This window comes from Cyclopterus lumpus, chromosome 25, assembly GCF_009769545.1.
Source record: "Cyclopterus lumpus isolate fCycLum1 chromosome 25, fCycLum1.pri, whole genome shotgun sequence".
Taxonomy (NCBI): domain Eukaryota; kingdom Metazoa; phylum Chordata; class Actinopteri; order Perciformes; family Cyclopteridae; genus Cyclopterus; species Cyclopterus lumpus.
This window is the reverse complement of record NC_046990.1, coordinates 1,210,803-1,228,852: the sequence shown is the minus strand read 5'-3', so window position 1 is coordinate 1,228,852 and position 18,050 is coordinate 1,210,803. Positions and strand designations below refer to the sequence as shown.

General features: G+C 44.8%; 1 protein-coding gene across 1 annotated transcript; it reads right to left on the bottom strand.

The window, feature by feature from the left end:
- Positions 1–4,804: 4,804 nt before the first annotated feature.
- wsb1 (WD repeat and SOCS box containing 1) lies at positions 4,805–16,370 on the bottom strand. Its single transcript, XM_034528609.1, has 9 exons — positions 15,946–16,370; positions 14,702–14,870; positions 13,028–13,314; positions 11,298–11,429; positions 10,483–10,583; positions 7,793–7,965; positions 7,467–7,580; positions 6,106–6,213; positions 4,805–5,944 (listed from the first exon to the last, which is right to left on the bottom strand). Exons 1-9 carry the CDS (start codon positions 15,983–15,985, stop codon positions 5,782–5,784), a joined length of 1,287 nt encoding a protein of 428 aa, XP_034384500.1. The 5' UTR covers positions 15,986–16,370; the 3' UTR covers positions 4,805–5,781.
- Positions 16,371–18,050: the final 1,680 nt, after the last annotated feature.

Genomic DNA, 18,050 nt, shown 5'->3' with positions numbered 1-18,050 from the left:
TGCCCATCGCAGAGACCCGCACGGTGTTTGTACTAACTCTGCTTTACCGTAACAAGTGACAACATAAGAGGACATGCCGCATTCAGTCAATACGGCTGTACATCATAGATGCATTCAATAAACGGATGCTTTATTGATGCAAAGATATTAAAGGAAATGGTCCATAGTTACAAACTCAGTAGACTTTATATTAGCAGATAACCTCAAGGTGTTACTTAAAGACAATCAATACATTCTGATATAGGATTTCAAAATAATCTCTTTTTAAAATACACATTTTGAAATAATTTTCAATCAGCTAGTTAAATAACAATATATTTACTGTTGGTTATGATGTTAATGCGTTAGATGTGTACATACCTTCTCATATTAATTACCTTTATGTTCATACATTACACCTATTATGCACTTTGCCAAATGAAGTGGGCCTCTGAGTCAGACCTGTGGTTCTCCCGTTGTTCTGAGTCAGACCCGTGGTTCTCCTGTTGTTCTGAGTCAGACCCGTGGTTCTCCTATTCTGAGTCAGACCCGTGGTTCTCCTATTCTGAGTCAGACCCGTGGTTCTCCTGTTGTTCTGAGTCAGACCCGTGGTTCTCCCGTTGTTCTGAGTCAGACCCGTGGTTCTCCTGTTGTTCTGAGTCAGACCTGTGGTTCTCCCGTTGTTCTGAGTCAGACCCGTGGTTCTCCTGTTGTTCTGAGTCAGACCCGTGGTTCTCCTATTCTGAGTCAGACCCGTGGTTCTCCTATTCTGAGTCAGACCCGTGGTTCTCCTGTTGTTCTGAGTCAGACCCGTGGTTCTCCTGTTGTTCTGAGTCAGACCTGTGGTTCTCCTATTCTGAGTCAGACCCGTGGTTCTCCTGTTGTTCTGAGTCAGACCCGTGGTTCTCCCGTTGTTCTGAGTCAGACCCGTGGTTCTCCCGTTGTTCTGAGTCAGACCCGTGGTTCTCCTGCTGTTCTGAGTCAGACCCCTGGTTCTCCTATTCTGAGTCAGACCCGTGGTTCTCCTGTTGTTCTGAGTCAGACCCGTGGTTCTCCTGTTGTTCTGAGTCAGACCTGTGGTTCTCCTATTCTGAGTCAGACCCGTTGTTCTCCTGTTGTTCTGAGTCAGACCCGTGGTTCTCCTGTTGTTCTGAGTCAGACCCGTGGTTCTCCCGTTGTTCTGAGTCAGACCCGTGGTTCTCCTGCTGTTCTGAGTCAGACCCCTGGTTCTCCTATTCTGAGTCAGACCCGTGGTTCTCCTGTTGTTCTGAGTCAGACCCGTGGTTCTCCTGTTGTTCTGAGTCAGACCCGTGGTTCTCCTGTTGTTCTGAGTCAGACCCGTGGTTCTCCTATTCTGAGTCAGACCCGTGGTTCTCCTATTCTGAGTCAGACCCGTGGTTCTCCTGTTGTTCTGAGTCAGACCCGTGGTTCTCCCGTTGTTCTGAGTCAGACCCGTGGTTCTCCCGTTGTTCTGAGTCAGACCTGTGGTTCTCCCGTTGTTCTGAGTCAGACCCGTGGTTCTCCTGTTGTTCTGAGTCTGACCCGTGGTTCTCCTATTCTGAGTCAGACCCGTGGTTCTCCTATTCTGAGTCAGACCCGTGGTTCTCCTGTTGTTCTGAGTCAGACCCGTGGTTCTCCTGTTGTTCTGAGTCAGACCTGTGGTTCTCCTATTCTGAGTCAGACCCGTGGTTCTCCTGTTGTTCTGAGTCAGACCTGTGGTTCTCCTATTCTGAGTCAGACCCGTGGTTCTCCTGTTGTTCTGAGTCAGACCCGTGGTTCTCCCGTTGTTCTGAGTCAGACCCGTGGTTCTCCCGTTGTTCTGAGTCAGACCCGTGGTTCTCCTGCTGTTCTGAGTCAGACCTGTGGTTCTCCTATTCTGAGTCAGACCCGTGGTTCTCCTATTCTGAGTCAGACCCATGGTTCTCCTATTCTGAGTCAGACCCGTGGTTCTCCTGTTGTTCTGAGTCAGACCGTTGTTCTCCTATTCTGAGTCAGACCCGTGGTTCTCCTGTTGTTCTGAGTCAGACCTGTGGTTCTCCTATTCTGAGTCTGACCCGTGGTTCTCCTATTCTGAGTCAGACCCGTGGTTCTCCTGTTGTTCTGAGTCAGACCTGTGGTTCTCCTATTCTGAGTCAGACCCGTGGTTCTCCTGTTGTTCTGAGTCAGACCTGTGGTTCTCCTATTCTGAGTCAGACCCGTGGTTCTCCTGTTGTTCTGAGTCAGACCTGTGGTTCTCCTATTCTGAGTCAGACCCGTGGTTCTCCTGTTGTTCTGAGTCAGACCTGTGGTTCTCCTATTCTGAGTCCGACCCGTGGTTCTCCTGTTGTTCTGAGTCAGACCCGTGGTTCTCCTGTTGTTCTGAGTCAGACCTGTGGTTCTCCTATTCTGAGTCAGACCCGTGGTTCTCCTGTTGTTCTGAGTCAGACCTGTGGTTCTCCTATTCTGAGTCAGACCCGTGGTTCTCCTATTCTGAGTCAGACCCATGGTTCTCCTATTCTGAGTCAGACCCGTGGTTCTCCTGTTGCCATTGGGACTTGTAGACGCTCCTTATCTATTTTACCTTTTTAGTTGTCTAATTCATTATTGATACATTATTATTATTATTATTATTATTATTGTTGTTGTCAGTAGATCTGGAATCAAAGCCGGTGGTAAGAGGGAGGTTGATGTGAGGAGGCTTTCACTGGACCTGCAGGGGACTTGTGTCCGGAGGTAAGGTGGGAGGGTCTGTGTCTTCTTCTGGCCTCAGACGCCAAGGTTCTAAATATCAATTTACATAAGACACATCATACTTTCAGAGTTTATGTCTAATGAGTCTCAAATGACATGAGTTTAATGTTCACTCTCTATTTTGTTTATTGTAAAGCACTTGGCTGCATTTCTTGACTGAAAGGTTTGATACAAATAGGATGCACTACCATTATTATCATTACTATTATATCATTATTGTTATGAGTTAATGTGACGACCCCTCACTTCCTGCACTGGGAGGCTGGCTGCTCATCTTTGACGCTGCGTATTGTTTTCAAGTTGCTTTTGGCGTCTCTTTCTTACTTTTACACTCGTCTGGTCTCCCTTCACGTTGCAGCCTTTGAGCCGGCTTGTGAGGGGGGCTCGTCCATCTTGATGGTCCAGGGTTAGATTTCGTGACGTTGACATTGGGGTGATGTGTAGAGGTCATCAGTAGCCTGGGAGGCAGACGCACGTCGTCCGGTGATGAGGTGTGAAACCTGCTTGTTTGTGGATCGTGTGGTGACCAGAGTGGTTTACTAAGGTGCTCGTCTCAGGTGGGTGGCCAGTTCATGGTTGTTTTAGTGCGTCAGTACCCACCACAAGCAGGACCTGAAGACTAGGGGGCTTACTTAGGCCTCTAACTGGGGCACAAGGATTAGAGTACACACCTGGGAGAGGCTTAGAAATGACATTTAGACCATAACGTAGGGAGATACAACTGAGAGGAAATGCTATTAATCAGTTGTGTGATTGAATAAATATCACATTGTGTCATTGTTTTAAGAACTGAATTCTTTTTTGACCCAAGAGTGATATTTAGTCACGGCAGCAACTCCTCCTTTATGGCATGTGGGATCATAGTAATATCAATAAACCTTATTTTATTTGAATAAACATGAGTAATTGTAAAGATATCCACAACCTACGTTAAAGACTAAAATAACATGTTGGTTGATAGAATCAGAGAACCCGGTGCTACAACACCGTATGTCTGTCTACATGATCACATGACCCCATCCCACATGGTCACCCCTGTTCTGTGTCGGGGAGCTAAGGATCGTGGGTACAGGTTTGAAGTCATGCACTTCCATCTTTGGTTCTTCCTCTGGATTCAGTGGGAGCGGACGGCCCTTTTAGATGCAATGAGTCCAGCGCAGTCAAACACCCGGCTCACTTTTTGTGATTCACGAGTCACTAAGGCAGAAACTGAGCCTGTACCAAAATATGTCTAACCCCACTCCTCCTCGCATAGTGGTGGACACTGCAGCCTCTTGGGGTCTGAACAGAACCTCCAACAGGTCTGGGGCTGGTTTCCCTGACCACGGAGCCCTGTGGAGCGTGAGGTAAACACCAAGGGGAAGAAGTCAACCTTCCCCATGAGCATGTGTGGAGCTCGGATGACTAGAAAAGTCCAGTTACCATAATTCCTTGTTTACTTTGTTTACAGAGCAGATCTCACTCGACGTTGGCTGATCACCAGTTTAATCTTGACAAAGCTCTCTCAAAGTAACTTCTGCATATTCGTTCCAAATATTTCATGTTGTAGATAGTATATAATCAAATTAATGTATCAATTAAAAAAAAATTAGAAAAATACTGAATACAAATAATACAAGAACAATATTGTATGCCCCATGCTAAACCCTGAGTGTTCTCAATGTACTCAGATTAATAATCACCTAGTTTGTCAAAAAGCTTTTTACTGAAACCACAAAAAAACATACAAGAAAATAAACTTTATACATTAATATATCTGCTGCTTCATACTGCATCTCAGAGGCAGGACAATCACAATTGTAACGGCTTCATGTGATGTGCTTCTGTACGAGTTGGCATGGGCAACCAATGATGTTCAAACCTTCCTACCGGCACTCGTTCCCTTCTTCAGATCTCACATCAGTGACTCGTGACCTAAAGATGACCGTCGCCAAGCGGCAGCTCAATGTGAACAGTCGCTGTGGATCGCCACGCACACACGTTTCCATCAGGAGGGACCGGGAAGCTCTTCAATGCCAGGCGGCCATGGCGAGGAGCTGATTGGTGGTCGCTTGGTGGGACTACTTTCAGGGTGTAAATAAGTCTCAACCAACTGTTCAGAAATATAACGACTTGTTTGATATTTGGAGACATTTTCACATTTACAAGGAGAACAAAAAGTCAATGATACAAAAATACAAATGTTTAACAAAAAAAAAAACTGCTTACAGATGACAGAGTGGAAAAAACTTAACATTTTGTGTATAGACGCGATACAATTTTACACACACACTTTTTTTGGGGGGGGGGGGGGGGCATGTCAGGGTTGGACCACTGTTGTTCTTTGAGGGTTTCTCACCACAACACTGTAAGGCATCCATCCCTGTAGTATATTCCTACTACCTCAACCAACCATCAACTCAGGAGCTGGGTGGAACCTTTAGGAACAGGTCACCTTGCCAGGTGCATGCATTAGGAACACAAGGACGATCTCCATAGTGCTGCTAATGGTCAACACCTCCACAGGGAGCTTCAAAGCAAAGGACAAACAAGTATTTAGAAGGCACCAAATTCAAGTCAAGGACTGTTGTGATGAGTGGGCTGATGAAACTGTGCTGAACGTTGTAGTCAAACGGATTTGTTGTTAGTCGAGTGCTCCGAAACTAGATTTTTAAAAGTCCTATATATGCCAACACCAATATATCTATCTGCCTGAGTGATTGATCACTCTGGCTTGTGAAGTAGCTAGCTGTTAGAGACCATGTCCTCCATCTCAGAGTATTGGCCTTCAAACTCCTCCATCCTTTAAACAGCCCACAGTCAGAAGAAAAGATGAAGGCGTTACTGAACCCTCTGCAAGAGGAGCTGAACACTTCTCGGTGCTACTGCAAAATGATGGAGGGGACAGGAGCCCCCCAACACACTCATTGGCTTAAAAGTACTTACAAAAATAAATATGTAAAATATTTCTGAAAACAATTCAATGGTTTGTGACATGACGCTGCTGCGGCAAGTGCAGTTGGGTCAGCGGGTGCTGTGGTGGTGGGGTGTGTGTGTGTGTGTGTGTGTGTGTGGGGGGGGGGGGTTAGATGATTAGATGACTTTGTAGGCCAGGTAGTCACGGAGTGGCGTGGGAATAGCCAGGGCCTCCACCTGCTGGGTGGTCATCACCCGGCGGAGGGACATCCTACAAATATGCTGCAGCCCGGCTACGCTACGAGGACACTCCCAGAAGTGAACGCTCCCATCACGAGTCCTAGAAGGAAGAAAACGAGCGAGGTCAGTGGAAATTAAACCAAAAATAGCCAAGAATGCATACAGCACATGGTGCCAGCAAACTGAGATTTAAAGAAACATGGCAGAAGTCAATAAGGTGGGACTGAGGTAGTGTTTAGTGTTCAGGGTGATGTGTCCTACCCAGCAGCAAGGACACTTCCTTCAGCGGAGGAGGCACAGCAGAGGCCATTAGAGAGAGAGGCGATGGCCTGAGGAGCCCGTTCCTCGATGCTCCAGAAACGCACCCGCCTGAGAAGAAACGCACAACACTGCTGTCACAATCAAAACTTCATGCATTGTATTTGTATTCGTCGGGGCGACTGGCTCAGTGGTGAGCAGGGTCATCCTTCAATCAGGGGATCGGCCGCTCGATCCCCGGCTCCGCTAGCACATGTGTCCGTGGGCAAGACACTTGACCCCCAAATGCTCCTGTAGCTGTGCCCACGGTGGATGAATGTGTTGCAAGTCGCTTTGGATGAAAGCGTCTGCTTAATGTGAAACATTGTAAGGCCAACGCCGTCAGTATTTGACCAGGAGCACAGACCTCGTCTGCCTCTCGTAAACCACCTGAACTGACCAGAGATCCTGATGACTCGCCGTGTTATTACTGAATCGCAGCATGTCTGTCAAGTCATGTTTAATCTCCATAGTTGTGTATTGCAGGGCTCTAAATACCTTTTTCTGTGTACATGCAGCTAAAATGACATGCATGACGTATTTGTCTTTCTTTCTTGTCTAAAAGATGACACCACATTTGTGTGGCAAAGGTTCACTGGCCTAAAAGAATGAATCACGAGTGGTGTTTTAATCTAAAACACGACATCCGGTCAGGTGACTCCTTGGTTGATGGTATCTCTTCAATAAATGACACACAAAACATTTGGACCTGAACCTAACGAAAAATAAACACGCCAACATTAGTTTATTCAGCTTTGGAGGCGTTTTATGGGTCGGAGTGTTTACATTAAACATGCCAGCCAACTGAAGGAAAAGATCCAATGAGAAGATAGATCATCAAACAGCTGCCAACATATCCTTCTCTGGCTTTTCCTTCTTGCAAAGCTTCCTGCTTCTCTTCAACATATTTTCAGTGACTAATAGCTGCCTTGTGACACTCCTGTGCCAAACAGAGCAGCATGCAGGAGCTCTGTGCTCTCAAACAAACGCTTGTACAATTTAAACACCGAGGATGAACGTTTCAGCACCGTTTGCAGCCTCAGGACAGGCAGCAAAACGTAAACTTATTAATGAATAAATCAAGTGTCTTGAGTTAGGAGGTTAAGCAGGTCATATTTGATCTCTAATATCTATGTTATGTTGCTGTGATGGCATCTCCTTCCAACAACCTCCACTCCACTTGAACCCAAACAGAGTTTACAGCATTAATATCAAGCCCTGTAGTCTCCTCTAAAAGCACTGAACTGCTGTGTTATGTGTTGAGGAAGTGGAGCAATGACAGAACCAGTTCAGTAATAGTAGTTTGGTGTCATTCAGTGTCGTACCTGTCATCCGTAATAGTGGCAATGTGAAGACCATCAGGGCAGAAGCTCACAGAGCGAACCCAGCGGTCATTTGCCCCGCCAGCGAAAATGGGCGATGGAGGGGGGAAGAGATGGCTGGAGAAAGATGAAAGCATGAGCTTAATAACTTCATGAATAAAGAGTTTCACAGGTTCGATATGGGGAGGATGTTAGATGTAACTTGACTGAAAAATACATTTTAAATTAAACAGGTTTACTCAATTCAGTACTCTGTTGTGAAGCAATTAATATATATATATATATATATATATATATATATATATATATATATCATATACATTTCTTACCCCAGCTCCAACAGGACGGTGGCCGTGTGGTGGTCCCATACGATGACCCGGGTGTCATAAGAGGCGGTGGCCAACAGCGCCCCATCTGGTGAGAACTCACAGGACACCACATCATTGTGGTGCCCCTCTAGCTTCCGGATCAAGGTCAACTTATCCATGTTCCATAGGAACACCTGCAATGTGAGGAGAGGCCGGTTATAGCCCATGGAATGGTTTGAACAGAGCATGGTGTGCTATGTTTCACTCATCATTACCATATGCAGAGAAAGCATTTACTAATTCAATTAAGCAAGAGGAATTAAAACAGAATTAAATAGTTGCACTCAAGTTATGCTCAGTGTCATTTGTCAAATGTAACCAGCCATGCTACAAGCAGCATGGCTGTCAAAATGCAACACTACAACTACATTGATTATCATCTTTATGTAACAGGTTTAAACTACATCATCAAATGTATATATCTTTTATGACATGACTTAATATTATGAATAAATAGTTATATTATTTTAACAAGAGAGAAAATAAAAGTAGTAACTTAAGGTAACATAAAGTTACTCCACTGGTTTCCCCTTTCAGAGGTTTAGTTCACTGTGTTTACAAAAGGCTCGCACCTCCGGCAGGAGCCTACGAAGAGAGACAGATACTGCAAGAGAAAAGCATATTTTATGGCCAAAGGGTTGATACCTCTGGCAAAATACAAATATGCCCATGCGCGCGTGCACACACACACACACACACACACACAAAAAAAGATTTTTGCTGCTTTTGCACGGTCAGAAATGTCTTTTCTCCAGTTATATAACTTCTACAACTTGTAGCGCTTTGAAGATTAAAAAATGCTCTAAAGTGATGCAAACGCTGCTTGTGAACAAATGCAGTTAATAATTTACGAAAAAAACAGTGACATGCACATTAATACCACTTAGTTTTCACACATTTTTAGATCTCAAAGTTAAGTGAAAAACATATGCATCTTTTCTTAGCTGTGTTTTTCCATCACAAGTGTGCTGATGAAGAAATGTGGATGAATAAAGTATAATTTATTGCTGTTCCACTGTTGTTGTCAATAGCAGAAACTCAAATGCTTTTTAGAAAAGCAGAACAATCCACAGCAGAACTGCAGATGGAAACATGGCATATAACACATTTTTAGGGCAAAAGGCACAACAAAAAAGTTATTTGAAACCTAAACTAATCTAAAGTGATGGTGGTTGTGTTGTGGCTGGCTGAATTATCTTCTACAACTTGCCATTAGCACCATTACAATGCTACTAGAAAACATTCATACTGACAATAACAGACATCCTTGTCACAAAAGAGAAGCTAGCTTGTGCCAGCAGTGGACGGAGCTATTTAAAGAGGGGGGCAGGGAGGGGGGGAGGTGAGTTTGGGATATGGGGGGAGGGGGTAGAGGGAGTATTGACTAACTTTAAAAAAGGTGCAATGTGTAACATCTGGCCACATACAATCTAAATTTAAAGTCATCAGTTATTTTAAAAACATCAAACTATTAACTGACTGCTGAAACTCAGAGCTGGTCAATAGAACACTATCTCATAATCTTCACGTGTGTGTACGTGTTGACCCTAGCCACGTGTGTGTTTACTGAATCCCTAACCGAGGCTGCGCGTCCCCGGAACGTTTCTTCTAGAGCGCTCGTCCTCCGGCCGCCATGGGACCGCTTTGCCAGGAGGACAGAAGGCAGAGGGACGGCAGAGCAGTTTGGAACACAGGTTCACCCGGGACGAAGCCCAGGGGCCTGGTCAGCAAACTAACGGTACACAGGTAGCGATCTTACACATTGCACCTTTCATGACAGTTCAAAATAAATAGAGGAACTGCAACAGCAGAGGTAGACAGACACGAAGCAGCACCTACGTACAGGCTGGTGCCAGGCTGCCCCTGGCCAGGCCTTTGGGCATTGCGCACTTTGCGTCCCCGATTTGCACCGGCTGCTCAAAATGTCAGCGCGGCGCTCCCTTCAAAACCAATCACACACTGAGCTCTGCCACCACCTGTGACAGGGAGAGCAAGACACACACTGTAGGGACACACACACAGCCTAACAAAGCTACCACCATATCTACATCACAACCATGTTCAGGTGGATCTACAGCTGCAACATTGGAGATATGGTGAACAAATGGTGGTCTATGGAATCAATGTCCAGAAACATGTCTGCCATAAGGGCTGCAGATACATGGGTGCTCAATTCAACATGCAATATAAGAAGCACATGGTTTTCTTATCGGACTTTTGATAATATGCAAGATTTACATGAGGTCATAATGGTTTTCAAAACGGCATCAGTGTTTTTTGGAAGTGACTTCAAAAAAGATTCCCCTGTCGTAATGTAGTTTTAGTTCGATTTCCCCTCCTTCAACATACATACTTGGGTATCTGAATTAAATGATGGAACTAGCGTTACGACAATCATGAAAACTGTTGTCTGCTCTGCATGCAAAGTTCAGAACACCAAAAGCCTGTTTCTGCAAACGAAACCAAACAGAATCTAGATGCAGGTGGAACAACGCATCATGACACCGAGCAGTTTGATCCAAGGTGGACATGGAAGGGCAGGTGGATGCGTTTCCATATTTAACATGATTGAGCATAACTGTCACAAGCAATTGAGCCAAGATTAGCTAACAATCCCCTCAAAGTAGGTAGAAAGGAACTTGTATACGTACTGCTTTGCCAGCGCCGACTGAGCACAGGATGGAGGAGTCGGGGGAGAAGGCGCTGCAGTACACCCAGTTCTGATGCCCCCGCAGAACCTTCACCATGTTACCTACAAGACAAACACTACATGAGCTTTCCTTTCAACTGTCACACACAATGAGTCATGTTTAGATGTTCAAGACAGCATAGTACAGGCCGATGGGAAACAATGGAGAGCGAAGGGAGGTCGGATGTGCCACAAAAAGATTCCAGTGAGGCAGTGGCCATGTGGCATTTACTTAAATCCATTAGTTATTAGGTATTTATTACATTTATGGCAAACACTTGATTTGAACCCCATAGTCTTCTGGTGGTCTGTAGTACAAAAACTAAGTTTTTAAACGTTGCTCAAAGAGGGTGTGGGTGCATTCGTTTCCTCCATTAACTTAGTGAGATGGAACTAAAGGTTGGTTCTGGTCTCATGATGGGATTTGTTGACAACCAGAAACATACAGCATATCACCAGACTGAGTTGAGATAACAAGGTCCATTAACCGTAAACCAAGAATTAGCAGCATGTGCAACTGATTGGAAGTGACCCATGAACAGTTCCTGGAAGATTGTAGGTCACACAACTACTGTTATGATAGAACCGTGATCCATGCACATTATCTGTGAATGCTTGCTAGTGAGTGAGGGGCTGCATGGTGTGGTTCATGCAGACCGAGGACCTCTATATAAAAGAATAAAGACTACCAATTAGCTTCTACTTCAAAACTGAGCCAGCTCCGAGTTGAAGAAAAAATGGAAAAGACAGCACATTGAAAACAGCTCCTTTACGTACCATCATCTTTGAGGTCCCACACACGGAGGGTCTTATCTCTTGATGCAGAGACAAGCATCAGGCTGCCATCAGGAGCAAAGGTCAAGTCTCGCACTATATCAGTGTGGTCCATCAGATTCAGCAACAGTTTTCCTGCAGAAAGCCATTAAATGACACAGACCATCAATAAACTCATGCATAGTGATGTGAAAGTAGTCCTGAGTCAAGGTTGAGCGCTTGTAACAGAACAATGAAAACAACAGTTGTTTCAGCTGGCTCGAGGGAGATCACCTGACAGTTTCCTACTTGTTGACTATATTGTATGTCATGCCCAGTAAATCTCACTCTATAAAACGTGTTCTGTTTAAAGAGTACAAAGGTCAGAGGACAGCAGGTACTACTTATCCTCTTTGAAGCGTTATGTCTCCAGTCTGATGAGGGGCACATGAGCACCTGGTTTGTTTACATGACGCAATGTGGCGCTGGCTGTTCGGACACAAATTCTCTCCCATTTTTTTTGCGTTTCTTCGATGCATCACGGTTCTCTTGTGAATCCATGCAGAAATGTCAAACTCAATTCTCAACATTATGTCTAACAATTGGGACACTGGGCTGTCCGTTCCCCAACGCTGCCCCTGAATGCAGCAGACATAACACAAGTGAGTCTTGTTTACATTTTTTTTGTGAATAACAGCAGCTTGTCATGTCACATGATTCAGAATATGATGAATTTACCACGAGGATGCTGCTTAGAGGCCCCATTTTATTTTTAGCATGTTATGTTCTCTTTGCAATGCTGTAAATGTAACACTCCTGTTGACTCATCTCTTCCATTTGTTACTAATATTTAATTAATAAAAGATAATGGCTCAATAAATCACATGGCAGCCCATCGAAACATGAGTTGCTTAGAGATTCCCTCCCCTATCTGCCATTGTTACGGTTGTAAATAATTTATCCCTCACCAATCCCCACTGACAGTGTTTTGACGTCCGTCACTCGCCCCACGAAACAGACTTTAAATCACAAAAGTATCCTGATATCGAGTGACCAAGGTTCTCAGGCCTGTGTCACGACCGGCAGATTCCACTCACTCGCCACGGCAGGCAGGAAATAAAAGATAATCAATAGACGGGCATACAAACAGGGTTCATGGAGTCATTGTTCAGTAAAGTCTGCAGACTGGCAGGTTAGCGAGCCACCGTCCAATGCCGACAGGCGGGTAGAGGACGGAGTCAGGTAGACAGCCCCTGATGTGCTGCATTTTTTCACAAACGAATATTAGTTTTTATATTTAAATATCTGTTTCTTTTTAACTTCAATCCATTATCCGAACCGCTTATCCCATTTAGGGTCGCGGGGCTCTTTTTAGAATATATTTGATGGCCCTAATGCCGACCTCCAGGCTGTTGAAATATGTCATTTTCACAACAGCTTCATATTTGAACAAAAGCTCAAATCTACAATAGAAATGACATCCCTACATGGTTTTCTTAACAAAAGGGAATATCGAGTCCGTACTCGATATGCAGTAACATCTTTGAATAGTTTCTCTTTTTAAACTTCAGACCCATTCTGGTTTACTACTTGACACCGTCGAAACAAGGCGTACCTTTGGAGGATCAGCTTTTAGCTGCGTGGACTTCAGACCGTGTTGATTCAACTTATTGCCTCCAAAATACCAGTTTGGAGAAATGATTTACCTTTCTTTTCCCTGATATAAATGAAATGAAACAAAAAGGTTTCCTCACCAGTGTAAACATCCCAGATCTTGATGCGACCATTGTTGAGGCCCGTTGCCAGTAGCAGCTGGTCCTGACCGAACTTGAAGCGGTGCCACTCGATGTTAACACAGCGGCTCTGCTTCTCCGGCACAGAGGAGCCGAAGGCCAAGCCCCAGACGATGTCACCGCAGTCGATGGTGTGTTCGCGGGGCTCGTCGGTTTCTGGGATGCCCTGGTGGCCTTCGCTGCTGTTCTGAAGGGAAGAGCGCCGAGGGCTCCAGGCATTGGTGGGCTCGCCACTGTGGCCTGTTGAACTACAGCAACAGAGAATGGAGGAGATACGGTCAACAAGAGCCACGATCGCGCATGAAGATGAAGTTGTTTCTCAATGACATATTGGAGGTGTTAGTCCTAAACCCCCTACCCGTGGCCCTTTCTCTTTGTACTGTTAGTACTAATCTAAACCCTGAAAACTGATCCACTTACCAAATAGTGTCAAATGTACCCAGATTTGGTTAATTATACCTGCTTCTTTTGAAGAATATCATAGATAAAGCTCAGCTAACTCTGTAATCAGTACATTGCATTTCCTATAATTTGTCACAATAATGGAAGCTATTTGCAGACGGAAAGTTTTTAATGGGAAGCAGCAACGGTTCGATTGCTTTATCAAACTGAACTTAACAGCTGTGACGACATGAGTAATAACTAATCCTCCCAACCCGACATCTCTGAAACATTCATCAACTGTCCTCTCGAGCATGTTTAGGCTGTTGAATAACACTTTGGACTTTGATAAAACACCCTTGATTAAAGAATGTATTCTGAGAGTCACAAGGCTCGAAGGAGTGGAACAGAGCCTTTTTAGCAGAAAGGGAGCCGATAATGGAAGTACATGTCCTTGGCAGTGAGGAGCAGCTCTTTGTGTGTGTTCTGCTTTCTGTGTTGGGCGGGAGGGGGGGGAATTCTACAGCTGATTATATTTTCTCTTTCTCCAAAAGCTTTCCACAGTTACTGTAAAATCTGGGCGACTGTGGGTCAGTGGTTAGCAGCTCTGTCTTTCAATCAGCGGGTAGGTGGTTCAATCCCCGTCCCTAGTCGATGTGTCCTTGAGCAAGACACGTAACCCTGAATTGCTCCCTGTAGCTGTGTCTACGGTGTATTAATGTAACATGATTGTAAGTCGCTTTGGATACAAGCGTCAGCTAAATGACATGTAATGTAAAGTGTACACACCTAAAAAGTATTGTTTTCAGAGTGTAACAAGATTATTATCTAATAAGAGCACTTATTTTATTTGAGAACAGTCTGTGAGTTGTGATGATAAAATCGTGCCCATCATTTTAGCGGTTGTCATTACAGTACTTTTCCCCTACAGTCCTTTGCGGTCTCTCAGTGGTACAACAGTAAAAGTACACTGAACAAACATGTTAGGTTCTGTTCAATGCTGACAGAGAGATTCTAGCTGGGCCTTTTTCCTTCAACAACTTGACACTGTACAGGGTTTGTACCATGAGGTCACTTGTTTTTTTTAAATGTTACGCATCTTCCAAATTGATATATCTGGTAGTTTCTGATCCTCAAGACACTTCTAGCAGTCTATGTCGATGGGCAAGACACTTAACCCCAAATTGCTCCATGAATACTTTAAATGTTGATGTTTTGCTTGGTTGCTACAACACTGCTCCACATGATACTTACAAGTTCTTCAGACATTTTGTCCAGGGAATGAGCCTGACAATGCGATGCCCCTGAGACCAAGCAAAGTAGGAACCATTGGGTGCAAAGGCTACTGTCCACGCCTCACGGCCAGACTTCTGGTCGAAGGGAGCAACCGGCACCAGGAGTTCACCGATGAACTTCGCCTTACCTGGAGAAACAACAGCAACACTGTTACTTTAACTACACCCATGGATAAGATCACTTATGAAAACATTACAGCCCCTCAGCTTGTTCAGGCCAATCATCCCAAAGTATTCTTTCCTCCTACAAACATGAGGGGGCTCACCACTGATGCAGGCATCTCATTGGCTGCCTGGGCTTACCCAACCAGTGGTACAAAAACAGAAGGTGGACAACTTTAACAGTTTAAATGAGCTGTGGTTAAACGAATTACAGCAATAACTCAAATGCATGTAGGTGTTAAGAACACACTGCATAGACCTATACTTGCCCCAGGTCAATGAGTATAGGACAGATCTGAAAAGTAACCTTTGAATAACATGTCCCTTGTAAATTGTATAGATTCTAGCAACACAACCCACTGGCAACCGAGTGGAAGCCATTTCTAAAGAAAGCAGTAGGGTGTGAGGAGAGAAAAACAAACCAATCGGCTGATGTGGAAACCATGTATATTTGCAGCTACGGGCGTTTCTTTGAAAAGGTTTAACACACATGCTTCACGGAGATTAGAGAGACACAATATGTATAATTCATAAACATCCCCGTCCCATTCAGTGACGTCGTACAGCCGTCTGGGGGTGAACCTACAGGCGCGCACGTATCCCTCGTCTCGAGATTATGAATCACAAGCGCGTGGGGGAGGGAAGCAGCCGAGGCTCCTCCGGGGGAATACGTGTCCATTAACGGACAAAACAAATGATCGAAGGGCGGAACCCCACCGGGCCGTGGGGACGGTGTTTGGTCTGTCAAGCGGTAACTAAGACGGTGCACACGGTTCTAACTTAAAAGACTCGACGGGCGCTACACGGTGGCGCTAGCTAGCTCCACTGCTCCGCACCGAGGCGAGTCGGAGCTGCACCCCCCGCTCAGCACGGGGCGGGGGGCTACAGGAAGAAGAAGGCGCGGTAGAGAGTTGGAACAACAAGAACACCACGCTCACGGCCGCCCACCCAGGCGTAGCCCAGTGGAGGCCATTTAAGCTAGCTGGAACAATAACACTGGTTTGGTGTGATCGTATTTCTAAACCCCACATTTCTACTTACCTATATCATTTTCGTTTACAGAGTCTGGGAAGCTTGCCATCTAAATAAGAGCACAGACCGAAGAGAAAGCTAAGCACGAACTTTAAAATGAGACGGCTAACGCGAGAGGAGCGAAGGAGCTGGAAGGCGGGTTTGCCCTTCCGATGTCTGCCGGAGTCCGTTGGATCCCTCCGCCAAGCGAACCGGCCCGGGTGGAGAAGACGGTCGTCGTTCGCCCCGCGTCAACGTCGTGTTTTCGGTTACTTCCGCAGCAACGCGCTTTATTTGGTGTTCAATCTAAACTAGTGCCGTTCGGATTCTGTTCAAACAGCCTGTTTAACACGCAGTTGGACACTTCGCTTCGGTAGACGATCCCCGGTAGTACAATGGCTTCCGACCGAGTAGGACCGAGCTTCTTTAATCTAGAGGCGTGGCCAAAGGCACCGGGGGAGGGGCTCGGGCACGTCAGCAGAGGACTGGGCCAGTCACCCCTCTCGCTCTCCGTGACCCGCCCCAAACAGATGAAAGGTGCACACCGTGCTGTACAGGAGTGTGTGACGTCACACCGGTCCCTCCCATCCCACCTGTGCTGGTTACCATCAGTGACGACTTGCCCGTCCAGCCTCTCTGACTTTATCAAGCACCTTTGTCTGGAAGCAGAACGACAAAGGTGCTTGTCAGTGGTTCATTGTTCGTAGTGCTATTAATACCCTTGTGGTCTAATCTTGCTGTGATGATATATGATAATACATTGTCATATTCATGTAATGTGTTTATGTAACTCTGTACACATGACATCTATTCTTCTGTCCATCCGGGGAGAGGGATCCTCCTCTGTGAAAGGTTATTTTTGGGGAGTTTTTCCTGATCCGATGTGAGGTCAAAGGTCAGGGATGTCGTATGTGTACAGATTGTAAAGCCCTCTGAGGCAAATTTGTAATTTGTGATATTGGGCTATACAAAATAAACTGAATTGAATTACACTGTACACTACACACTAAGTACACTAAATAATAATAATAATAATAAACTGAATTGAATTGAATTGAATATCCTCCATCTTCCTCTGTTCTGCAGCTCTGCAGGAATGAGCTGAGTCCTAAAACAGGAAATGAGTTTGAATTTTGAATGTTAGGTAAATGAGGCACATTTGTAATGTGGGATTTTGGGCTATACTAAATAAACTGAATTGAATTGAATTGTTGCACTACCTAACCCCTCATCTTAAAGTCATTGAGTCCCTCTTCCTTATTAAAATGTTATTTTAATGTTATTTAAGCAGATGTCGGCCTATCTCTTTAAACAAGTATACATCTATACAGTGGATAATAAGAAACAGATTTCAAAGTTTTGTCATGAATATTATTCTACTTTATACAAAACTTCATTTGGTTAATGTGTGATACTTCCATCATTTTAGAGGAAGTTAAATTCAACTTAATCATAGAAGAATCTGGATTTATGACATTCTCAGTAATGAGAGACTCGTTGATTATTCTGAACTCATCCCTGAGCATAGTTTGATCCTGTTTCTAGATTTAAAAAAGCCTTTTAAACAGCTCATCCTGTAACTGGGCTTCATCTTTTCTGCTAAATTATTGGAGGATGTTTCTAAATGTATTATTGAAGTCTTGTACAAAGATGTTTGCATTATTTTTGGAACATGTTACATTTGGAATCTTTTCTTTATTCTTGTAAAATTATATCTACACAAGTGTACGTTTAAAGCCAACACAATTTGTTGTGTTTTTCATAAATATTATTAACTGTACATAAAAGATATGAAACGCTGTACCAACCAAAAAGGCTATAAAACTGTAACGGCATGCATTGCCTATTAACTATGTCTGTAATGACAGAATTAGACAATTCAAGTTCAGTCATACTCCCATCACGAGTGGTTCTTCTTTTGTCATCTGTGAGGGTTTTAGTCCAGGCCACATGGTTCTGGTGCTGGGGCCCTGGTAGGTAGACCCCCTTTGGTTCTGGTGCTGGGGCCCTGGTAGGTAGACCCCCTTTGGTTCTGGTGCTGGGGCCCTGGTAGGTAGACCCCCTTTGGTTCTGGTGCTGGGGCCCTGGTAGGTAGACCCCCTTTGTCCTGCATCGTCTCTCTGGAGAGCCAACCT